This window comes from Carica papaya, chromosome 5, assembly GCF_054855325.1.
Source record: "Carica papaya isolate Zhongbai chromosome 5, ASM5485532v1, whole genome shotgun sequence".
Classification (NCBI taxonomy): domain Eukaryota; kingdom Viridiplantae; phylum Streptophyta; class Magnoliopsida; order Brassicales; family Caricaceae; genus Carica; species Carica papaya.
Genome location: NC_142313.1, coordinates 39256498 through 39282574, shown reverse-complemented (window position 1 = coordinate 39282574; position 26077 = coordinate 39256498). Strand labels below are relative to the sequence as shown.

General features: G+C 37.6%; 2 protein-coding genes across 4 annotated transcripts; both read left to right on the top strand.

The window, feature by feature from the left end:
* The first annotated feature begins 398 nt into the window (after positions 1-398).
* Positions 399-17854, top strand: LOC110821121 (histone acetyltransferase HAC1-like). The gene is made up of 17 exons (XM_088220833.1): positions 399-734; positions 1069-1513; positions 3570-3684; positions 3907-4201; positions 4279-4779; positions 4925-6753; positions 10577-10873; positions 10973-11251; positions 11410-11538; positions 11627-11827; positions 12206-12348; positions 12455-12767; positions 13688-13827; positions 15186-15264; positions 15637-16029; positions 16981-17198; positions 17287-17854. The coding sequence occupies exons 2-17, from the start codon at positions 1287-1289 to the stop codon at positions 17399-17401; spliced, it is 5274 nt and encodes a 1757-aa protein (XP_088076959.1). The 5' UTR covers positions 399-734; positions 1069-1286; the 3' UTR covers positions 17402-17854.
* Positions 17855-21137: 3283 nt separating this feature from the next.
* HCF173 (high chlorophyll fluorescence phenotype 173) lies at positions 21138-25806 on the top strand. Of its 3 annotated transcripts, XM_088220831.1 has the most exons (13): positions 21139-21904; positions 21986-22198; positions 22358-22562; positions 22986-23061; positions 23209-23344; positions 23481-23585; positions 23848-23928; positions 24256-24345; positions 24453-24518; positions 25075-25131; positions 25209-25286; positions 25375-25422; positions 25508-25806. In XM_088220831.1, the coding sequence occupies exons 1-13, from the start codon at positions 21395-21397 to the stop codon at positions 25577-25579; spliced, it is 1737 nt and encodes a 578-aa protein (XP_088076957.1). In that variant the 5' UTR covers positions 21139-21394; the 3' UTR covers positions 25580-25806. The 3 variants fall into 3 exon arrangements, 2 of the variants coding, with proteins under 2 accessions (XP_088076957.1, XP_088076958.1); XR_015819451.1 differs by lacking the exon at positions 24453-24518 and having other exon boundaries at positions 21138-21904; positions 24256-24389; XM_088220832.1 differs by lacking the exons at positions 25209-25286; positions 25375-25422; positions 25508-25806 and having other exon boundaries at positions 25040-25118.
* Positions 25807-26077: the final 271 nt, after the last annotated feature.

Below are 26077 nucleotides of genomic sequence, written 5' to 3'. Positions count from 1 at the left end.
CCTATTTGATTTTAAAAATAATTTAGAGGTTCGGGTTAAATAGTTTATTTTTTTTAATAGAAATTAACTAATAATGATATTATTATGTGTATGTAGTGTGTGTGTGTGTGTATATATATATATATGTGTAAAGAAAAACTCACGTGGAATTACAGGGGTAACATGGTAAATTCACTTAATTAATCACCCAGTTCGTGCGACTACCAAGTACCAGCCTTCCAATCCAGTCTTGTTTCTCCTTCGTTCACTTTTTGTTTCATCGTCTCCCTTCCCTTTTTTGTTCTCATAATTAACATAAACCCGCTAATTAATTAATTAATTAGAACTGATTAATAAATTAATTAATAATTATAGAGAAATAATATTATATTGAATTTTTAATAAAACAAAAAATTAATCCCCAAATCGAATCCCAAACCAAAATCTCTACCCCCAAAATTAATTCCTAAAAACACACTCCTCCCTCGCGAGTCCCTTCATCGTCTCTCTCCCGATTCAGTCCACAAACCACAGAATTCGTCTTCTCCCTAAATCGTTTACTTACTTTTCTTCCTCTTCCTGTCAATTCGCACGTGCGATTTTGCAGGTTTTCTTCTCTCTTCCCTCTTTCTTTATCGGTCGATCATCGCAATCTTGAACGACGTCGTTTTTGTCTCCCCCGGTTGGGTTACACCTCTCGTCACCGTCAATTTTCGATCGCTGCTGCTACTGATTGCACTTTTCTTCTATTTCAGGTGGCCACTCTTTTTATTGCTTTTTTGGGAGTTGTATGTTAGGGTTTATTTGTTTTGTTGCCTCATTGATTTAATCTAGTTTACGTTGCGTAACCTAGGGTTACTTATGTTTAGTTGTTCTTGTTCCCTAATTAGGATCTGCCGTTGCTTGCTTCTTATTCTAAATTATGTTCCCGTTGTAGAAAATTTCAAATTCCATGTAATTAATTTCCTTTCAATCCTGCCAATTTCGCTTTTGGTTGAGTTGGGCAATGCAGAAACTGTTAAGTTGAGATCAAATCACGTTAATTATATACGTAAGTATGGGTATTTAATATATTGTATCAATGTACAGGCGTGAGTACGTGGGTGGATATAGGTGTATTGCTTGTATGCTATGAAGGACGTGTATGATAATAACAGCAGATAGAAAACGAGAGGAAAAAAAGAGGAAGAATGAGCGGTGGATGTTGTGATTACCTGGAGAAACTGAGGTTTGAGGTATGCGGTGCTTGGTAAAACTAGTTAGAAGAGTTAGAGGAAAGCGAAGAAGGAGAAGAAGAAAGAATAAAAATGAACGTGCAGGCTCATATGTCGGGACAGATATCAGGGCAGGTGCCTAATCAAGGGGCGGTTCCCCAGCAAAATGGGAACACCCTCCAGCCTTCTCAGATGCAAAGTTTAGGTGGTGCTGCTGTTGGTGTTGGTCCTGGTGGTGTTGTTGCGGGTCCTCCACGGAACACAGTGAATAATATGGACCATGATCTTATCAGATTGCGACAGTACATGCGAACCAGGATGTAATATGTTCTTTCCTTGCCATTGGCTTATCTATTTCTCAGTTCACAGTTTGGTGTTGGATATTTTTATATTATTATCTGTTTGTCAACTTAGTTCGTTAAAGGTCTTAATCTATGGCTTGAATTACATGGAGATTCTGGCTAAGTAGCTGCAACTGGAACTAGAATTAATTAAAATTGCCATAATTACAATTAGTTTATGTGATTTAATGCTGTTTGATTGCTTTTGATAATAAACCAAGCATAATTCTAACCCTTTTTCTGTGTGTGCATACCTCTCTGCTGTATGTCTGCCTGGTGCTGCTAGACCCACAATTAACAATGTTAACATTGTTAGGCGACAGATATTCATTTTTTTCTAAATAGGTGACAAATATTCATTATTTGTTGCTTTTCAATTTATATACGAATGCTATAAGTCTATGATTGGAAAAAAAGCCCCCCGATATTTTGTACTTCCAAATCTCTGATGTGTGCTATTTGTTTGTTTTTCTTGATAGGCAGATGTATGCTATTGTTGTTAATTAATTGATCCTATAGCATGTTTCTTTTCTTTAAGTTTCTAGCTTGGATTGAATCATATAGCTCTATTGATCCTGGGACTTGAACCTAAAAAGAGTATTCTGGGTCAGAAATTTATTTTATTATACACTTATAGCTACCAAGATATTCACCAATATATTGATTTTGGAGTCTAATTTAAATCTAGATTTTTAATGTAGTCTTTACCCTTAGATTACACGTACAGTTTCATGAATAATTGACTTCAATATATACATCCTTTACTTTATGTGAAAAAGTTTATGAAATCTGTCTCTAACTAATCTGTTTAGATGTGAAACCTTTTTTTGAAATAAAGTTTAGACATGAAACCTTAGCTTGTGGTTCATAGAGGTTTGTGTTTAGATCTGTATAGAATGATTGGACTTGTAAGTCATAGACTTTAATAACTGCATTTTTTTGCTTCAATATATACATAGGAAGCTTAGCTCTTCCCAGAGGTTTCTGCTTACGTGTGTAAATAATGATTTTGCCTGTCCTCATCTAGCAGAAGCAGCACTAGTTGCTGGTCTCTAGAAGTTCAATTCCTTAGACAACCATTTAATGGTATTAACAAGAACTACAACTAGATTTATGCACAATCTCTAGAAGTTGTATTCTTTATACCACTATTTACTTGTATAAACAAGAAATTTTTTTGAGAAAAAAACTAGATATATTCTCTAAAAGTTGGATCCACTTTTTACTTGTATAACAGTGGATGAAACTAGGTTCATGGATTGTGTCATGTTGATCAGTAAATCGTTGTTTGTCTAAATATTTTCTTTTAGGTAGATTGTTACTTATCCAATTATAGGTGTCTTGATCTTTCTTATTATAAATTAGATTCCTTTATTCTCACAGCATCAACACTAGTGTTTGGTCTTCTCATTGATTCAACGGTTGCTAATATGTTTAAATTGCTCTCTGATCTAATAGCCTCTTCTTTAGGATTTATCATGTAAATTCGGTTGGTCACGTCATCCACTTTTTGCACTGCCACATTGTCAATGCTTAGGTATCTTATGGATTTATTATTATTTAAAATATTAAAATAAACAATCTTATGCATCTCTTACATGCTTGTCCTATATGTTTCCTACCAATTGGGATTCCTACAGTTGCTCAGATCTACGTTTCATGATTCCTGGGGGTACAATGTGTTGGTGTTCTAAAATCATCTGAAGTATGCTTGCCATGGAATCCCAGTTTTTGCTTTCCTCTCCTTAAATTATATGACTTGTGGTGGCAGCAGAGCCTCCCACCACTTGGTCGATGCAATATTATTTTTTTGGTGCTTGCTCAAATAAATTATGTTCATTCCTTCCAGTTCTTCATCTTATTGTGGTAGCCACTGATATTTCCTTTATTTTGGTGGTTATTGTTACATAGAATGCTCTTTAGATCCGTTGAGGTACTAAGCAGAGCAACCTTTATATTGCTGAATGCTAATTGGCCTTCCAGATCTTTATATTAGCGAACGCTAATATGGCTTCTTAATCTTTTCTTTCTCTAGTTTAAATCTTCTACAGCAACGGCAGCCACAACCAGTTGATGACACTGCTAGAGCAAAGTACATGGATATTGCTAGGCGGTTAGAGGAAGGAATCTTTAAAATGGCATCTACAAAGGTTTTCTTTTAATTTTTTGATAAGTATTTGCTTTGATTGTTATTTACTGGATTGTTGGAGTTTATTTAAAAACAGGGATTGCTGTAAGAAAATATGGAGATGCTTTTTAGCAGACTCTTTATGTTATTTCCTTATGTGTTCTGCTTATGATTTAGAGTTTCTTTTGAATTTGAGTGATGCTGGAATTTATGGTGGATGTGACATTTACAATCTGTGTGGTAGGAGGAGTATATGAATTCACAGACTTTAGAAGCCCGCTTGGGAAGCCTACTCAGGGGCAAACCAGGGAACAACTACACCCAACGGCATCCAGAGCTTGTCAATTCATCTTCTTCCATTGGTACAATGATTCCTACCCCTGGCATGTCACATGGTGGGAATCCAAGCTTGATGGTTACGTCTTCTGTTGATACTTCAATGATTGCTTCCAGCGGATGTAATATGCCACTCACAGCCAACAGAGGAAGCACATTGCCTAGCAGTGGCATGCATGGTGGTTCTTTAAATAGATCTGATGGTAAATTTAAGTCCTGCAAATGTTTCCCTGTGCTATTCATTTTACTTTTTTCTCAATTGAAGCGGATACTTTTGCAGGTACTCTGTCCAATGGATATCAACCATCATCAGCCAATTTTTCAATTGGTTCTGGTGCAAATGTTTCAACTATTGGTGCACAAAGACTTACAAGTCAAATGATTCCTACCCCTGGATTTAATTGTAGTAGTAATAGTAGCACAAACAATAGTAATAGTCAGTCTTACATGAATGTGGAATCTTCCAGTAATACTGGTGGATTTTCAGCTGTTGAATCTACAGTGGTACCACAGCAACAGCAGCAAAGGCAACATGTTGGTGGTCAAAACAGCCGTATACTGCACAGTCTTGGCAGCCAAATGGGTAGTGGTTTTAGGTCTGGTTTGCAGCAGAAATCTTATGGCTTAACAAATGGCTCTTTAAACGGCAGTTCAGGGATGATTGGCAATCTTGTGAATGAAACTAGGACTTCCGAGGGCTATCTGAGTGCCACTGCTTATGCGAATTCAACCAAACCTTTGCAACAGTCCTTTGATCAACTCCAGCGACCAGTAATGCATGGTAGCATATCTTGTCCCATCTATCTTTCTAGTTTCCTGTTTTAACTACGTTGATTTTTTTGTCTGCTTTGTGGGGGTTTGTTACCATGTGATTATACTGTAAATGATGCTATCAACATTCTCACAGCCATCTTTAAATATATTAGGTGATGGTTATGGATTAAACAGTGCTGATTCTTTTGGCTCTGGGAATTTCTACGGTACCGTATCATCTGTTGGGTCGATGACAAATAACTTGAATCCAGTCAGTTTGCAGCCTATCTCGAAAACTAGTCCATCTATGGTAAATAATCAGTCAAACTTACATGGTACACAACAGGCTGCACAGATGAAATCTCAATCAATTGATCAGTTTGAGAATATGAATTTCCAACATGCATTACCTGCAAGAGATAATTTGCTGCACTCCCATCAACAACAACAATTCCAGCAACAATCTCATCAGTTTCAGCAGCAGCAACAATTTATTCAACAGCAACGTCAACAGAAGCAGCAACAGCAGCAAATATTAAACAACGATGCCTATGGACAGGCTCAGCTGGCTTCAGATCTAGGCGGTCAGGTTAAGCGTGAGCCTGGAATAGAGCACCATAATGATGTTTTGCACTCGCAAGTTTCTGAACAATTCCAGCTATCTGAGCTGCAGAATCAATTCCAACAGAACTCAGCTGGAGATAATTCCAGGGGTGCTCAGCATCTGTCTGTCCCAACTGGGCAGAATGACATATGCTCATCACACCCTCAAAATTCGCAACAGATGCAACAAGTTTTGCATCAACAAATGGTTTCGGAGTCCCATAATGATTTTTGTGGCGTTCCTGTTGGAGCACACACAGAGTCTGTTATGCAGGGTACATGGAGGCAGCCCCAAGACAGGAGTCAAATATCTGGAAACATATCAAATGAACAGCATGTTCAGGAGGATTTTCGTCAGAGAATATCAGGGCAAGATGAAGCTCAGTGCAACAATCTATCTTCGGAGGGATCTGCTATTGGCCAAGTTGTTGTTCAGAGAAGTACAGTTCAGCCTACAAATGCAAGTGGTGTTACATGTAGATCTGGAAATGGAAACCGTGATAAGCAGTTTAGAAATCAACAGAGGTGGCTTCTTTTTCTTCGGCATGCTCGTCGATGTCCTGCCCCAGAAGGGAAGTGTCAAGATCCAAATTGCGTCACTGTCCAAAAACTATGGAGACATATGGACTTGTGCAATTCATCTCAGTGCCCATATCCTCGGTGCCATCACACCAAGATATTGATTCATCATCACAAGCATTGCAGGGATGCAAACTGCCCTGTTTGTGTTCCTGTTAAGAATTATTTACACCAGCAAATGAGGATACGGACCCGTCAAAACTCTGATTCTGGTTTGGCAAGTCCGATGACGGGATCCTGTAAATCATATGATTCCAGAGCTGCTACTGGCAGAATGAATTCTAAAGCTCCATCAGTTGTAGAGACTTCAGAGGATTTGCAACCTTCTATAAAACGCATGAAGATAGAGCAGTCCTCCCACTCTGCTGCCCATAAGATTGACAATCCTGCAGTAGCAACTTCTGTTTCTGAACCTCTTATATCCCAGGATGTCCAGCGCCAAGATTATCAACATGGTGATGCATGTATATCAATTAAGTCTGAGTTTATGGAAGTTAAGATGGAAGTTGCTGATAGATCTCAACAAGTAAGTCCTGCTATTAGTGAGACAAAGATGGATGGTGCAGATGATATCCCCACACAGAGGCCTGACAGTGAACCTGTAAAATATGATGAGCTTGCCGGTCTACCTAAGGAAGAAAATGTTAAACTTGAGAAAGAGGCTGAGCCACCTAAACAAGAAAATGTAACACAGCCTGCTGAAAATGCAGCTGGAACTAAGTCGGGAAAGCCAAAAATAAAGGGTGTTTCATTGACTGAGCTGTTCACCCCAGAGCAAGTGAGGGAGCATATTATTGGCCTCCGGCAGTGGGTTGGTCAGGTGAGAATACATTCTCAAATCTTTTCCTTTTGCTTAAGATGGGAAATGCTGGAAGTCACAAATCAACAATTGAATGCAGTTTTATGGTGGCAACTATTTTCTTTGTGTTAATTTTCATGCTTCACATGTAGATTTTGCTTTGTCACAGTTATGATATAATGTCATCATCTTGCAACGGTAAAAAAACATGTATGAGAAAGATATTCAAGGTGATTTTGTCAACTGCCTGAGTTTGCTAATTATAACCTTACAAAGGATTAGATTGTAGAATCCGAATGATATAAAAGTACAGGAGTAGTGGCATACATAATCTATATGATAAATTGAATAATAGGTTATATATATGACCATAGTTATCCTTTTACCTCCTTTGAAGATGTGTGAAGTATCACAGACGGATTGGACCACAAGAGATTGAACCTTGAAAAGAAAGTTCCTTGAGAAAAAATATCAGTTTGCTGTTCTTGACTGGGAATATATCGTGCTATTAACTGTCATGCTTTTTCTTTTTCTCGAACAAAGTAATTATCCAGTTCAGTATGCTTAGAACGAGAATGTTTGACCGGATTAGAAATCATATAAATAGTGTTAACATCGTCAAAATGAGATAAGAGGTTCAGATAAAGCAAAATGAAACTCCCAGAATCTATAATGAAGATATTAGAAAAAATTTCGTGATAACATCGAGGGGACTTAAGAACATGCGAAGATTTAGGTTGTTAGGCAAAGCGGAGGAGAAGGCAGCAGCGACAAGAAAACTATCTATAGCTTTAGGATACACCTAACCAAACACGTTATCGGCTTTTTTTGTGATTTTATGAATAGGCCTGATGAACTCATAAGCCACATGAGCTTATAAGTGAAGATAAAAAGCCTAACCTGACTCGCCTCTTTGTCAACAAAGCATGGATTTTTTTTTCTTTAACCTAGCGAGCACCCAATCAAAATAGGGATGACAAACTCTTTATCTTCCTAATCTCTAAGATTGCAAAAATGCTGTAATTTTTTGTCATCTTAGCCAACATAAAACCTTCAGCTAGCAACAAATAGCTGTCCCTTTGAGCAGCTTAAAGGGGTCTAATCCGTTGTACTTCCTTTTTTGACTACAACAGCAAGAAGATTCTTAATATAAGAAATTTTTTAGTCCGAGCCGTTGATCTTATTATATCACCATGAAGATGGGGGGTATTTTGGGTGAGCATGGGAGGGTGAGGAGGGAGCCTTTGAGGAAGGAAATTGCTGAGGTTATGCATTTGGAGGCAATCTTGTGGAGACAAAAGGTTAGGGAGAGATGGCTTAAAGGGGGATAGGAATACTAGGTACTTTCACTGCATGGCAAATTCTCGTAGAAATAATAATTATGTGGAAGAATTATGGTGTAATGGGGAGGTGTTTAGTGGAAATGAAGATATGAGGAAGATGGCAAGTCTGTTTTCTTAGCAACTATATACGGAAGATGAGCAGAGAAGACCCAATGTTGATAATCTGCAATTTAAGATGCTGTGTGCTAAAAATAGAGATGGGTTAAAAGAGCTGTTCACTGAAGAGGAAATTAAAGGGTGTCTTAATGATTGTAATGGGGATAAGGCGCCAGAGCCGGATGGTTTCAACATGAAATTCTACTAAGTCTTTTGGGATGTGATAAAGAAAGATGTGCTTACTGTTTTCAATGATTTTCATAGGGCTGGGTCTTTTGTCAACTCTATAAACTCAACTTTCTTTTGGTTCTTATTCCAAAGGTGGCGGGTGCAAAAGATATTAAAGAATTTAGACCGATTAGCTTGGTGGGGAGTATCTACAAATTGATTTCAAAAGTTCTAGCAAAGAGACTCTCTAAGGTGTTGTGTGAGGTGATTGGTGAGAACAAAAACGCGTTTGTGGAGGGTAGACAAATCCTTGATACTATGATGATTGCTAGTGAAATGGTGGATGAGTTGGTAGGGCTGAAAAAGGAGGGCATTTTGTGTAAAGTATGATCATATTTGTTGGGATTTTGTGGACTATATGCTTAGAAGAATGGGTTTTGGGTTGCAAATGGCGGACTTGGGTCGTGAAATGTATTTCCACTACTTCATTTGCAGTCATGGTTAATGGGGACCCTTCAGATTTCTTTAAAGCTTCTAGAGGGCTATGTCAAGTGGATCCGTTGTCTTCATTACTTTTCCTCACTGTTATGAAGGTTTTTAGTAGACTCATGGAGAAAGTGGGGGAGTTGAAGTTATTAAATGGTGTGGTTGTGGGAGAGGGGGGGGGGGGGGAGGAAAGTGTCAAAATCTCTCATCTATTTTTTGCGGATGTGATGCCCTTATCTTTTGTGAACCTTCTATCAATGCTATACTTCACTTGAGATGCATTCTTCTTTGTTTTCAAATGGTGTCCGGTCTCAAATAAATATGAGAAAAACAGAAATGGTTAGAATCGGTGATAGGAGGGATGAGTGAGCACTCAATGACGCTCTTCATGGGAAGTGGTTATGGAGATATCTCGTGGAGGAGGGGAGGCTGTGGAGGAGGGTTGTGCAAGCGAGGTTGGGAGACTGGGAAAAGGAGAGGGGTTGGAGGGGTAGACTCAAACCGCATGGGAGGAGTTTTTGGAAGAAACTTAGGGATGACAGCCATGTATTCAAGGGCTGTGTGGGTTGGCAGCTTGGTAATGGTGAGGATATTAGTTTTTAGGAGGATGAATGGATGGGAAGTTTTAAACTTAAAGATCGTTTTAAAAGAATTTTTGATATTGCTAGCGATAAGGAGGCGAGGGTGAAGGACATGTATGAAATTGTGGGTGAAGGGAAGGCTTGGAATGTGAAAGTTACTAGAAACCTGCAGGATTGGGAAATCAATGAATATTGCAACCTGCCTTTGGTTTTGGGCAGCATGAAGGTGAAAGAAACAAGGTACAAAAGAGTGTGGAAGCCTGATGAGAAAAATGGTTTTTCTGTGAAATCGATGTACAATTTTCTAGGCACAAATGATAGAAATATTATCATTTCAGCACCATTTAAACAAATTTGGAAAAATGGGGCCCCTCCTAGGATGGCTTTTTTTACGTGGGAAGCCGCTAAAGAATGCATTTTGACCATTGATATGCTGAAAAGAAGAGGTAATACCATGGTTAACAGTTGCTACCTTTGCAAATCGTGTGAGGAGACGTACAACCATCTACTTTTGTGGTGCCCGACGACCTATAACATCTGGAAATCTGTTTTGGGTTTGCTGGGATTAAGTTGGGTAATGGCTGAAAATGTGAGTAAAGAGTTGTGGGCTTGAACAGGTTATTGTAAAAAGAAAAAACATTTGTTCCTTATTCCACTAATTATTTCTTGGGTTATGTGGAAGGAAAGAAATGCGAGAGCTTTTGAGCGCATCGAGACTAATATGACAAACATTAAAATAAGGTGGATCTATACTTTTGGTTCTATTTTGTTAAATCATGACATTAAAGATTGAGATGATTTTCGATAGGTCATGGACCACTTAATAGACTTGTAATCTATGCTTTGTACATTGGCGGTACCCCCTTGGTATCTTTGTGAATAATATTACTTTTATATTTAAAAAAAAAACTTATGCTGCCTTGACTCAATTTCTTCATTGTATTTTGACAACTGCAATAATCTTTGTATAACTTCTCACACTTCTTTATGCAAGTCATTTTCTAAAACTAGTCTTTTTGGTTGTAAATGTATACAAGTTGGATACTGCACCTGTACAGTGTATAAATGTTCTTGAATTTTTAGGACAAGCGTGCAAAGGTCTCTGTTATGCTGTCCGTATAAATGTTCATGATAGATAAAATGTTATTTCTTTTGCATTTCCTTTTACAGAGTAAAGCCAAGGCAGAAAAGAATCAAGCAATGGAGCACGCGATGAGTGAGAATTCATGCCAGTTGTGTGCAGTTGAGAAGCTTACTTTTGAACCACCTCCTATATATTGTTCGCCATGTGGTGCTCGCATTAAGCGAAATGCAATGTACTACACAATGGGAGCAGGTGACACAAGGCACTATTTCTGTATTCCCTGCTACAATGAGGCTCGTGGCGATACTATAGTTGTTGATGGGACAGCCATACTAAAGGCAAGGCTTGAGAAAAAGAAAAATGATGAAGAGACTGAAGAATGGGTATGTTTGTTACTGTATATTGATGACATCTTGATTTTCTTCTCTTATATGATGGTCGTAAATGGTTGATTTTTTCTTTACTTGAACGATTGCCTACAGTGGGTTCAATGTGACAAGTGTGAAGCTTGGCAGCATCAGATTTGTGCTTTGTTTAATGGTCGAAGGAATGATGGTGGGCAAGCTGAATATACTTGCCCTAATTGTTATATAGCAGAGATTGAACAAGGAGAGAGGAAGCCTTTACCGCAGAGTGCTGTTCTTGGGGCCAAAGATTTGCCTAGAACAATTCTCAGTGACCATATAGAGCAGCGGTTATTTAGGAGACTGAAGCAAGAAAGACAAGAGAGGGCTAGAATTCAGGGGAAAAGTTATGAAGAGGTAATTTATAAAATATTTTGACCTTATACAGGTCTTATGGGCCAATAGCCTATTGAATGCAGTTTATAATTACTCTGTTTATACCTCTATTCAAGTTTGAATCTTGGGATATGCTGTCAGTATTACTTAATCTTTTTCCCTTTTATTGATTTTGCCAGGTTCCTGGTGCTGAGGCACTTGTAATCAGAGTTGTTTCTTCTGTTGACAAAAAGTTGGAAGTGAAGCAGCGGTTTCTTGAAATTTTTCGAGAAGACAATTACCCTACTGAATTCCCTTACAAGTCTAAGGTATGGATGAAGTATGCAACTTTCGTTTGTTGTTCATACTGATCTTTGTAAATATCTTTATTGATCATGGTGGTTTTTTCCCTTCCAGGTCATTTTGTTGTTTCAGAAGATTGAAGGCGTGGAAGTGTGTCTTTTTGGCATGTATGTTCAAGAATTTGGATCAGAATGTCAGTTTCCAAATCAGCGACGTGTTTACCTTTCATATCTGGATTCTGTGAAGTACTTCAGACCTGAAATTAAAGCAGTGACTGGAGAGGCTCTCCGTACATTCGTTTACCATGAAATTCTGGTAATGTTTATTGCTTATTCATTCATCTGCTTGTATGGCCCTGTCTAAAAAAGGGTGATACTGCCTGTTGTGGTTGGTGCAGAATGAGATTTTCCGCGATCATGTTACTTTCTTTGTTACTTATGGGACAAATTGGTTTTCTTTGCTTTTTTGTGTTCCAAGGCTCCTGGGTGTTTAGAGATGTATCTTGGGCTAAGTTGCAGAGGGAGTGGGATGTTGTATTGGCTTGATCATTATATAGTTCTTAACTTTTTCTTTTGTTAATTTAGTAGGATTCCTTATCCCCTGCTATTGTACCTTTTTCTCCTCTATATAGTAATATTTCTTTTCCATAATAAAAGCGATATTGTTGATTGTTTGATTTGATATTCTGTCCAGATCGGTTACCTTGAATACTGCAAGAAACGTGGTTTTACGAGTTGCTATATATGGGCTTGTCCTCCATTAAAGGGTGAAGATTACATTTTATATTGTCATCCAGAAATTCAGAAGACACCGAAATCTGATAAACTAAGGGAATGGTAGGCATGATAACCTATGACAAACTTTAATTGTTGTTTAAATACTTTGATTAAGTTCTGCTTTTCTCTAACCTATTCTTCTGCATGTACAAAATTCCTGTTTCAGGTACTTGTCAATGTTAAGGAAAGCTGGGAAGGAGAACATTGTAGTTGATCTCACTAATTTATATGACCATTTCTTTGTGCAAACTGGCGAATGCAGAGCAAAGGTAACGGCAGCAAGGTTACCATATTTTGATGGTGACTACTGGCCAGGTGCTGCTGAAGACCTTATTAATCAGCTTAATCAAGAAGAAGATGGCAGAAAGCAGAACAAGAAAGGAACAACCAAGAAGACCATTACAAAAAGGGCTCTAAAAGCATCGGGCCAATCTGATCTTTCTGGCAATGCATCGAAGGACCTGTTGCTAATGCACAAGGTAAATTTTCCTTCCATCTTCTGCTACTATTTTCCCTGTCAATTGATTGTCTCTAATCATAATCTTTACAATTATATCATCAGATATTTTTGGGTAATATCTTTGATATATTTAGTTTGTGATTGCAATAACTGCTTATTTCTTTATACACTTTTTAACATAAAACTAAGTGTGTTATTAAATCATCAAAAGAGTGATCCTGTCTGCAAAGCCTACAGAATCTATTGTACTCAAAAAGAACATCGAAAAGATCTAGGAGTTCCCTCATTTTCTATGGGCTTGGTGGAAATCCATATCCACAATGCGAAATGTCCTTAACCTGGTCAATGGTCTCTTCCCCATAAAAAATGATCCCATCTCCCTACGCACGGGCTAAAATTTGGAGGGGAATTAGGGTACTTACTGGCTTCTTTGTGCACTTCTAGAAATTGGATATTTATTCATCTACCATTTGTTCTCTCAATAAATTGCTTTTCATTGTAATTATTACATTATTGTCACGAGAGAATGTTTTTCCTCTGAATGTTTCTGTGTCCTTTGTAGCTTTTTGAAATTATTACAATTAATTGCGCTTCTAAGAATTGAAAGTTTCTCTGTTTACCATTTTCTCTTCATCAACTGCCTATAATTGTAACCTTTACTATCATTATTGATTTTCTTAAATAATTTTTCGTTTAATCTGCAGATTTTAGATGATTATGGTTATCTCTTCCTGCACTGAATAATTGGAAGTTTATTTATTTACCATTTAATTTTTTTTATTTGAATATTTTTAGTATGCTCTGCAGATATTTTGACTGCTAGTGGTTTTTTTCTCTGACTTTTAAGAATTGGAAGTTCCTTTTTTTTTTTTTTTTTGTTTTGGTTTCATAAATATTGTTCTTACATTTCTCCTTTTTTTTTATTCTACTTCTCTCCAGCTTGGTGAGACCATTTGCCCGATGAAGGAGGACTTTATCATGGTTCATTTGCAGCATTGCTGCACCCACTGTTGTATTTTGATGGTCTCTGGAACCCGCTGGGTCTGCCACCAGTGCAAAAATTTCCAGATTTGTGACAAGTAAGAGATTGCACTATTTCATCTTCATTATTCTGTTATCCAGATGTTACTTATATATGCTATATTAACCGATTATATTAACATGAATGCTTCAACTTTTTTGTCTGAAGTTCCCAAAAAAAGGGACATTAATGGCTTCAATATTGCTATTTCGAGAGAAATAAATTGATTTTCATGGTTGATGAGATTCATAAAAGATTTTTGAAACATCAATAGCTAATTAGTCTGTCAAAGAAGACACAGGAAGACAATTGGAAAAGAATGAAACAAGAAAGAGAGAGAAACATGGCTATAAACAATGGTACATTTAGGCTCCTTTTTGAATCCTTATTATCTAGTAAAGGAGGAGAAATGTGCTGGTGAACGAGAAAGTATATCCTTGTTTTGTTTCTTTTAATTGATGGTAATTGGTCTAACACCATTGATGTAATCTGACTGGAAGAAGGCGTGTATCACTTTTTCCTGAGTATCAGGGTACCTTCTGCTGTGTAACTTCTTATGTGCATCTTTGTCACTCTTTCTCCATTTCTCAGAAGATTCCTCTTTTCAGTTGATGATATTGAATAAATTTTCCTTTTTGCTGTTTATTATATATAATGGATTCCAAGTAAATCTGCTTTGGAAATCAAGCATTTTCTTTTTCTTTTTGTGTTATCGCAAACTTTTGTTCCTGTCTTCCTGCTGCTATCCTTTTCTTTTTTCTTATGTCTCATGTGGCTGTTTATTGGTGCCTCTGCTTCCTGTTTGCTTTTACATCTATTTCGTCATCCATGCCATTACTTATGGGCTGAATCAGTAGAAGAAAAAAAAAAAAGAAACTAGATTAATTGCTGGTAACCCTGAGAGAACCAGGTATTCCTTTGGCTATGACCTGCTTATAATTTGGCCATCAAAATTGGGATGGGACATTCAACTAGATCGAAGAAGGTACCTTCTCTCTAGTGAGTGCAGAAAAGGATTCATACCTTACCAGTCTGTTTGATGTGTATCATCATCAACTTGGCTTTCAACCCTAGTAATTTAATAAGCAGAGAGAGAGAGATACTTCTTTTTCGGTCCCTGCTTGCGTGCAATACTCAATCAATGGGACATTCTTCTTAGCTCATTTATAGTCATGGAGCGAGAATGCGATTCCTATTTTCTCTTTAGATAGTTGATTGCATTTTTTTAGGGAGTCCTTGTAGTAGTTGCTGGCTGCTTTATTTGAAAGAATAAGTTTCTTTGTTTTGTTTGTTCCTTTTATCCTTAAGGTCCAATGGTGTATCTGCAGTTTGATGATTCTTGAAGAAGAGTTGTGCAGCTTCTTGTTTGTGTTTCTTTTACTTCTGCTCTGATGTTTTTACTTTACATCTTTGCAGATGTCATGAGATAGAAAAGAACCGGGAAGAAAGGGAACGTCACCCTGTAAACCAGAAGGATAAACATACCCTTTATCCAGTAAGTTGTTTCTTCTAGCTTTAGTCCCAATAATCGGTACTTTAGATGTATATAATATAAAATAAAAGAAGGGACAGGGATTGCAATCAAGATTAAAAGCACTATATATGATAGCAATATAATAAACTTTCCCTGAAGAAACCATGGGCTTTAGCTCTAAGAGAACAGAAAATGACCCTTCTTTCCCTATTGTTATCAAACAATTGAGACCTTTGCGTAAGAGTTCTAGCACTTGTAACCAAACAAAGGTCGCGAAACAGATAAGAGGTGGAGATGAAGACCATCAAGATTATATCCTTCTTTTCATGTTTCTTGGGCATGTCCATCTTACTTTGATTTATAACTTACAGATTGCATCGTTGAACCCTGCAGGTGGAAATTACTGATGTTCCTGCTGATACTAAAGATAAAGATGAGATTCTTGAGAGTGAATTCTTTGATACTAGGCAGGCATTCCTCAGTCTTTGTCAAGGGAATCATTATCAGTATGATACATTAAGGCGGGCTAAGCATTCTTCAATGATGGTCCTTTATCACCTTCACAATCCAACTGCTCCTGCCTTTGTGACAACATGCAACATATGTCATCTGGACATTGAAACTGGTCAAGGTTGGCGATGTGAAGTTTGCCCTGATTATGATGTATGCAATAATTGTTATCAGAATGATGGAGGTGTTGATCATCCACATAAGTTAACAAACCATCCATCCGTGGCTGAACGTGATGCACAGAATAAAGAAGCTAGGCAACTACGGGTTTTGCAGGTAGCCTTTGTACTTATTTGTTTGCAGTTAGTGTGTTTCCATCGTTTGGGCTCTTTTATCGCTTTCATTTCTATGTAACTGAAATTTCAGTCTGATGTAACTAAGGTTCTAGTCCATTGGTTATTTCTTGCTCAGGGGAGAGCTGGGCTCTACTCTTATTACCAAAGTTTATGTCGCATTCACTGTACATCCTGTATAACAATCTGAAAAATAAGCATAGAATTGTGGTCAAAACAAAGCTCTCAAACAGAAAGGTAGTAAATATTTATGACCTCTGTCTGTGCCTGAAGTCCAACTAGAATTTTGGAATTGGACGTAGATACATGCTTTCTAAACAGGATATCTTTTGCCTGTTGCACATCTGCCTCCTTTTGCATCAATATTGCAATATCTTAAAGAATGGAATAGAAGAGGAAAATGGTTCTAAAAGTTCTGAGTTGGAAACTAAAGCACATGTTGATATACCTGTGGTGTGCTATCTTGCTCTTTTGATGGAATAAGTGAACTATATGGGTCTAGTTATATGCGGGGATTCTTGCCTTCCCAAAGTGAAATGCTGTTGCATTTACCTTCAATGTGACTGAAATGTGCTATCTCTATATATTCTGTGGTTTTCAAGATCGTCAATTTTTTTGGGATACTAGTGAATAAGCCATGTGGCTTTTACCTTGAAGAAAAGCATGTGAAAATAAGAGTATACATATGTTAAGGTTGTCGGCTATACTGAAGTGATTTTTTAAGATGCTGTCTTTCTCTGAATACTGCTGCTTGATCTGACATTTACTGATGTGAGTTGGGAGATTTATATTTATTCTCATTTTTGAGTTCATTGAACGATAAGTTTGAATGATTCTGCCTTCCTTTTTCAGACTGGAATTGGGATTCTGAATTCCACTATGCTTTGCATGTTCCTCTAGAAGACTAACGAAATTGGTTATCTTGACATTGCAGCTTAGGAAAATGCTTGATCTACTGGTGCATGCATCACAATGCCGTTCTCCACACTGTCAATATCCAAATTGCCGTAAGGTGAAGGGGCTTTTCCGACATGGTATACAATGTAAAATACGTGCTTCTGGAGGTTGTCTCCTCTGCAAGAAGATGTGGTATCTCCTACAACTTCATGCTCGAGCGTGCAAAGAATCTGAATGCCATGTGCCACGTTGCAGGTAAGTTATAAATCTCTGTGGTAACATCCCTTGTTAAATTCAAGGCAATATATCTGCAGGTTATTTATAAATTTGGTGTCATATTCAGAGATCTGAAGGAGCACTTGAGGAGATTGCAGCAGCAATCCGATTCACGGCGTAGGGCTGCAGTGATGGAGATGATGAGACAGAGAGCTGCAGAGGTTGCTGGAAATTCTGGATGACTAAGTTGTAAATATAATTTGGATGTTTTGGATAAAAAGAGGTAGAGTCTAGTTTTGAGATGCTCCGGAAGGCAGTGGTGGGGAAGTGCCCAATTTAAATAGTTGGAAGAGGGGACTGTTACACCGTAGTACAGAGCACAGATTGATAAAGCGATCGCTTGGTTTGAGGGGAGAAAAACAAATTCTTTGATTCGTAACTCTTGTGGCCGAGGTTCCCTACAGAGCAAGTGATAGTTTTAGAAATCGATTCCCGACAACAGGTGTCGGAGTCTTTTTTTTGAAGAAAACTGGTGCATGTGAATCAGTGGTCTGATTTGGTGATTCTTTTATTTTATCCCTCTCTTGTATTTTGTCCAAATGCCATCCCCTTTTGGTGGCGAGTGTACTATAATTGCTATGATCTTGTTTAGAATGATATCTTACAAGGGAATTTGGAAGGGAGGTTAGTTTCTATTTCTCTTCTTCCTAATTTCTTTATATTTTTTTTTTCCTTCCCTTGAACGTTGGCGCCTCTTTTTTCTTCTTTTGTAGAATGTCTTTCTTTAAAGATGAAAAAAATAAGTTGCATTTCGTTTACTGCAGGCATTTTCTATATCACACACACACACACACACACAGGTATATACTGGCTAAAATGTAGTATGGCCCGCCCCTTCTCTGGGTCCTTGTTAGGTTAGTTTTCTCTCCTTCAACTCTGCTTGAGTCGTGTGGTATATATATGTAGACAATGCTCGAGTCATGCTCTACATCAACATTTCTTAGATTGTGATATGCGACAGATACTATTTTAGTTCTAGAATTTCAACAGCATTAAAGACTGAAACAGTAACTAATAAAGAAGAAATTAAAAAAAAACAAGAATTTTTATACATTAAATCTGTATGTGTATGTATATGTGTACGCACACAATTAGTAAATTGGGTTCAATGGAAATAAATATAAACATTATTAATGAAAAGATCAAAGTTACCTTTTTCTCTTTATAGTAATAAACATAAAGTGTACTTTTATTACTACACATGTATCCATGAATACATATATTTGTAAGCATGTATATATCTTATATGTTCCATACATTATATACGATCCATATATCGTAGCATATATAGTATATATGTAATGGATGAAGTAAAATCTTAAAAAGGAAGCTTACATGATGTCACTAATAATTTTATATATAGACTTCAAAAACTAAGTGATAATCTGTAACACCAAATGTTATTATTTTTGTTTTGTAATTATTTGATTTTTTTTTATTTTTAATTAATTTAATTTGATTTAATTTAATTTAATTTTATGAAAATAAAAATAATAATAATGATAAAATTGGGTAAAAATATTATTTGGATTTAATTGAAATTGATTTTGGGAAAAAAGGATGAAAATTTGGATTATGGGGTGTTTTTGAAAAGAAAATCGGAAACCGGGAGTCAAAATGCAATTTAGAAAAGTTGTGCAACGTCAGCAGCCACGTCAGCGGCCCGGTCAGCAATCCCGACCAACCAGGACGCGCTGCGTGGCAAGGAAACACTGACCAGGGGACGGGCCATGTGGGCGATCCTCGTGCGCGCAATCGGACGGCCCAAATCCGTTCCCGTGCGCATGGACGGCCCAGATTGCATCGCGATGGACGGTCCAGATTTAATCCCAATTAAATCTCGATCGAACGGTTCAGATTTAATCTTGATGGACAGTTGAGATTAAAAGGCAAAGGGTATAAATAACCCATCCCACACCCGACCACAAAAACCCTAGCCGCCAGTGCCTCGCCGGAGAAGAAGTACCAGACGCCGGAGGAGCCGGCCGCCGCCACCCGCCGCCGCACCGGGGAAGTTTTCAACCGCTGATCGAGGTAAATTTTCTCCCCCTTGCTTGTTTTTCGATGCTGAGTTCGCCTATGGCCAAACCGGAGCCAAACCACCGGCCAAACGGCCGGAAAACCCAGCCGAAGCCCAGCGGCGCCGCCGCGCCCCTCCTCGGTTTTTGCCTCCGATGAGGCCCTTCCCGGCCTCCGTTCGATGCAATTTTTATACCACTGTGATCACCGTTCTTTTCTCTATAGGTTGATCAGAGCCAAACATCAAAACGCAACTCACGCCGGAGGAGCCGCCGCATCCGAGGGCACCGCCGCCGGTAAGTTTCTGTTTTTCGTGATTTTTTGGCCCACCGAGGGCCCTAGGGTTGTTTTATCGCAGGGACCGATGTAAGTGTGGCCGAATTCGGCGAAAACGGCCAACCCGAGGCGAATCGCCGCCGCGTCGCTGTAGCACGGCGGAGCTGCCGTGCCGGTATTCCGATATTGGCCGAAATGGGTCTAGGTCTGATTTGGAATTTTTTTTGGGACACGTGCAGGTACCGGTAGTGCGTTTCAGTTTTTCAGAAAAAATTCAGGAAAATTAGGGACAGCCTGTAGGCACACTGTAGAGTCAAATTAAGACCCCGAAACAAGTAAGGACCCCTCACCCTATTTCCTATCACGGTATTAAAGCTAAATAAATAATTAAACTGTACTGTATGACTTTATTGATGTATAATTGATTTAGGTTGCCAATGGGGGCCGAGTCTGATACAGTGTTGGTCTGTTATTATTTGGTCTAATTTTCAGTATTAAATGCAGCATGATGTTTGATGTAATTATGTTATGGTATCGTATGCATGAATCATGGTTTCTTTTATTATGGTTTGTATTATGGTGAACCCGATACTGTGTTGTCTTGTTTGGTGTCCATTACTGGTTTATATGTTGTGTGTGATTGGATGATTGAGATCAAAGAAAAAGGCAAAAGGGTTGTGTGAATTGATAAATGTATAATGTGGACAGCCTGACTAGATATCCTGGGAGATGGTGGACGGACCGGGTCCGTAGGGAACCCTACCGGGAACGTGGTCTCTCATACCGGACGGGGTATGGAGACCTTATGTGTTTTGGCGCCCATACCGAATGGGGTATGGGGACGGTCCGTTTCACCCTCATACTGGACGGGGTATTGAGGTTCATGGTTTTGGCGCCCATACCGGACGGGGTATGAGGACGGCCCTGGAATCAGGTTGTAAATGTTAATGGTTCATGTGTAGCGGGGACCCCCTATGGATTCCCAGGAATACTAGTAGGCTGGTAAAAAAGGAAATCTGTTTTCTGATGATTGAAATGTAAAGGTATGATATGTTTTATGTTATAAAGTGTGTATAACATAACTATATTTATAGTTCTTATATCGAGTATCTCTTTTAGTTAGTCTGTTCTTTCATGTTTTGAGTACGTTTTGATTATTGTGTAAGTGATGTTAATTAAAATTTTTATTTCGCTTCCGCATTTGACATTTTTAATACATATATTTCATTTAAATTTCTGGGGCCGTTACATAATCACTAAAAATTTAATATTATAAACAAAAAATTTCAACAATTGATAAGAGATTTTTTTTTTTAAATTAAATAACTTTAACGAAGATTAATGATGCCGTTGGGAACCTAACAAGTGTGCTGATAAATTGATGGATGATCAAATTGAATGAACGTATGAGATAGGATTAGAGAATTAAAGAGTTTGAGAAAAATGGACTTGGGATGTGCTTGTGAATATTATAAATAATGAATTTTCTGGTAATATATTATTATGATTATTATTACAAATCATTAAAATATTTTTCTTTTAAGGAACTAAATTAATTTTTTTAATTTTTTAAAAAGGCAGCCATTTGTATAATAAATAAGAGGCAATGGGGAAGGAAACGTGGCAAATCTCCCGGCTTCCTATTTTCTCCTTCTCCACAATGGCTGATCACTCATCGCATCTTCTGTGGTCTCCATTTTCCCTCCTCGCTTTGATTTTTGATTTCTCAAACATCACCAACCATTTCTTATGATTTTCATTTTCCTCAAATTCACAATTATCCATTCTCCAGATATTTCTCAAAACCTAAATTAAAAATTTCCACGCCGGAGATTTACGTACTGGTGGTGTTTCTACTGTTTAGTTAAAAGAATTTGAGCATGGTGGAAGCTATCATCGTCAACAAGATGAACGCAAGTGTAGCAACAACTTCTACTTTCAGTAACTGGAAATTCAACTGGAATGCCAATTGTCGTCGCCGAGTTTTTCTCATCCGCGCCTCTTCCTCTTCCCCCTCGCCGAACAACGGTAGTGACAAGAAGATGAAATCATACGCAGCGAAGAAAGCGAATGATAATTCTGAAAACCTCTCCACGAAGCAAGAGCAGCAGGTGGCGTTGAGCTTGGAAGATGTGAATCCGGTCGGTCTAGGAAGGAAATCTCGGCAAATATTCGACGAGGTGTGGAGAAAGTTTTCTGGATTAGGTCAGATTTCGAGGACAACTCGAACTGATGATGAGTCGTTGGATGCACTTCTCATAAGGGAAGGACCAATGTGCGAGTTCGCCATTCCTGGTGCTCAGAACACTACTGTTCTCGTTGTTGGAGCTACTAGTCGGATTGGTCGCATAGTTGTCCGCAAGCTCATGCTCCGAGGCTACTCTGTCAAGGTTTCTTTGCTTGTTTAAATTTCGCTTTCGCTAATCATGCTTTGTGTTATTTGTGTAATTTTGTCGCAATGTATTTATTAGGCACTGGTCAGAGAGGCTGATGAACAAGTGCTAGATATGCTTCCTAGATCAGTGGAGGTAGTAATTGGCGATGTGGGTGAACCATCTACTCTTAAAGCTGCAGTTGAAGGCTGCAACAAAATTATTTATTGTGCTACTGCTCGCTCTTCCATTACTGCAGACCTTTACAGGGTTGATCACCAAGGCGTCTATAATCTCACCAAAGCGTTGCAGGTTGTACTCTCTCAATCTCCTTGCTCATAAACAAACCTCTTCTTTATGCCTCTTTTCTTTCATATTTCACTATTTTGTTTTAAGATTTTAGTTCAGGCTCATATTCTCATAGTTGCAGTAAAAATGCCTCGGGATTTTCATCTTGTTTTGTGATTTCAGGATTACAACAATAGATTAGCACAGCTACGAGCAGGAAAAAGCAGCAAAAGCAAGCTTCTTCTCGCAAAGTTCAAGTCTGTCAACTCACTCGATGGTTGGGATGTTCGGCAAGGAACTTATTTTCAGGATACAATGGCCTCCAAGTATGATGCTGGAATGGACGCTAAATTTGAGTACACCGAGAGTGGGGAGGCTGTTTATTCAGGTAAAATTTTTTGCTCAGTTGGTTCATCTACGATGCATCTATATTTTGCAGCCATTTGAAGTTGAAGATGCATTACCTTGCATAGTTATTTTGCCAACATTTGATTTCTAATTGGATATCCACAATAAAGAAATTTAAAATGGTTCAAATTTCAATTATATGGAATTGGAACGGGAATACAATACGATAAAATTTGAATGAAATAACATTAGTTAATATCATATCATTTTTTCTTTGATAAATTAAGGCAATCCATCTTTTTAGAATTGAAGATGTAAGTGGAATTGGTTCAATATCATATGCATAAATTTTGATGTATGAAACAATTAATATTTAGGAGAGGATAGAATAAAATATGTTTGAACTAACCTCAGCGTACTTGTCCTGTTTCACAACTCCATTTTCTTTTATTTTGACATGTAGGATATGTATTCACGAGAGGAGGGTACGTTGAGCTGTCCAAAAAGCTTTCACTTCCTTTAGGTTGTACTCTTGATAGGTAATTGAAAATTGTAATATAAGTCATAGCCCTTTAGTTTTGGTTGAAGCAGTTTTTGTCATGATTTCATTTTTAAGTCTTAGCTCATTCCTTAACTCACACTTGTATGGCTTGTTATGCTTCTACAATCAAAATTTTGGAGGTCAGGTACGAAGGTCTAGTTCTCTCTGTTGGTGGGAATGGAAGATCATATGTTTTAATTCTTGAAGCTGGTCCTTCAGCGGATACAACTCAAAGCAAATTGTATTTTTCGAGGTTTAGCACAAAAGTTGGATTTTGTAGGGTAAGAAAATTTCTCATCCCTTTTCCTTGAAACATCCTGTTTTTCAAATGCTACCAGTTTGTGTCATACCTTATATTCAGCACCTGTTAATGGTTTTAATGTAGATTCCTGCTGTGCTATTATATATGACTGGCAGGTCAGAGTGCCATTTTCATCCTTCCGCCCTGTGAAGCCAGATGATCCCCCATTGGACCCGTTTCTTGTACATACATTGACAATACGTTTTGAGCCCCGAAGACAGGTCTGTCCTTTTCTGCAGTGAGTTTTTGAATGTTAATTTAACCAGTAGTTTGTTTTTTTCCTACTTGCGTGGCTATTGTTCTTGCACTTCGTTCTATTTCTTTGAGACCATATCAGCGGTTTATTTTGTTGCAGTCATAAAAAAAAATACTAAAAATCATCTCCATTATTCGACTGAATATCCAATGCATATCATAACGGTACAATCTAAGTGACATATGATTACATGCTACTAACTATTCCATTCATTATTCCTGCTGCAGAGACCTGTTGATGGATCTGCAGGACCAAAGCAAGATCTAAGAAGCTTTAAACTTATATTGGAATACATAAAGGCACTGCCTGTAAGTGTTGCTGCTAGTAATTTGGTGCAAGGAAGTTGATATTTTGCAGCATTTTACCCTATATTCGTCAAACTTATCATTATAAGCATGCTTTGAACTTATTCCTGATAATGTTTAAGAAGGCTTCCTACTGTACTCTATAAAGTGTTCTTCTGCAGTGCAGTACAATTATGTGCTTTGCATGGCAGTTTCAAATATCTCTAGGCTACATATTTTATCTGAATTATTTCTTTTTGCTTGTTCTGATGGAAACATTTTTCAAGTTCATGTATACGAGGAAAATGATAATGATTTACCTTAATAAGATTTGTCACCAATGTGGTGCAGACAGGGCAAGAAACAGACTTTGTTTTGGTCTCATGTACAGGATCTGGTGTAGAGCCTAACAGGAGAGAGCAAGTTCTCAATGCCAAGAGGGTTAGGCCTTTCTTCTTCTCTCCAGAATCTTTTTCTTCCTTTGTGTAAGTAATTTATTCCTACTCTTTTGTAGATTTATTATTTACTTCTGGTCACTATTTCTCTAGGCTGGTGAAGATTCATTACGAAGATCAGGGCTTGGTTACACAATTATTCGTCCGGGTCCCTTGAAGGTAATATTATACACAGCCAAGGGACTGGATAAATTAAGGGATAAAGCTAGCAAGTCCCTTCTTTTAAATTCTGAAGCTGCTATTGGCGAATATGTTACAACGGAACTTGAGTGGATGATTTACTGTATTGAAAGAGTCTTCATTTTCTTTTCAATAAAATGCTTAGTTCAAGCAAAAACTTGTCACTTTAGTGATATGGTGATGCTGGTATGTGGTATGCTTAGTCCACATTTTAGAAGGATTTTTCGTTATCTTCTAGTTGAATTAAGGGTTGATTTACAAATGAATTCTATAAAAATTTTGGATTAATTCCACACATACGTTTAAGTGTGTATAAAGCAAAGTAGAAAAGATTATGCAGCGGTGGTGTACATGCAGTTGTTGTTGGTAATTAGTTGGTAGGTTAAATATGAAGCCTAACTTTTAACAATTATGTGAAAAATGAGTTGAGTTTATTTGAAAATTTCTCCTTCTAAACCCATCAATCCTTTACCAAATATATTTTGCCTGTTCCAAACTAGGAGCTTAGAAAGTGATTGAAGATTGGTTGTTGCAGGAGGAACCTGGAGGCCAACGGGCTCTCATATTCGATCAAGGAAACAGGATTTCTCAGGTGAGCATGGAAAGCTGTTCTTGTAAATTACAGGTAACTCATGTATATCCAGTCTGAACATCCATCTCTCCATGTAGGGCATCAGCTGTGCTGATGTAGCTGATATCTGTGTGAAGGCATTGCATGATTCAACTGCTAGGAACAAGAGTTTCGATGTGAGTAACATCCTGCTTTTCTCAAATGTTTGAATGAGCTCGTAACCGGGATAAAACTAGTCTAATTTTGAAAATCTGCATTCTGTAGGTATGTCATGAATATGTTGCAGAGGAAGGAAGAGAGCTCTACGAGTTGGTAAGAACATGGAGAAATGGAAACATAAGATTTATTTTCCAGTAGGCCCTAATGAACTGAATCCAAATTCCATTTGTTTATGCAGGTAGCACATTTGCCTGACAAAGCTAATAACTATTTAACACCTGCATTGTCTGTTTTGGAGAAGAACACTTGATCATCCTCTAAGAAATCCGCCATTATTATCGATTCACACCCCTGCAAAAAGAGAAAGAAGAAAAAAGATGTATATTTCTCGGATGTTCATAATAGAATGTATCTTTTCTACTTCTCAGCCATAAAATTACAGCTTCTGCGTCTTTTCTTTCTGTAAATCGATATGAATGTATATGGAAACACATGAAATTTTTTTGATTTGCAAATGATAACTCAATTTTCATTCTACCAGCTTATGTAAATTGGTGAGGAAATATAATATATTCTTAAGTTTAAAATTTAATTTTATAAAATTCTAAATTTATTTTTTCAAATGAAAAGTTGATTAAACCTGTATTAATATTATGATATAATGCATTAATTTATATACATGTTATAATTTTTTAGAGGGAAATAAATTTAATTTAAATTTGTAATAATATTTTTCTACCAGTCTAATAAAAATATTAAAATTTATTCTAATACAACTTGTTTCATTTTTGCAAAATTATTTAAAATA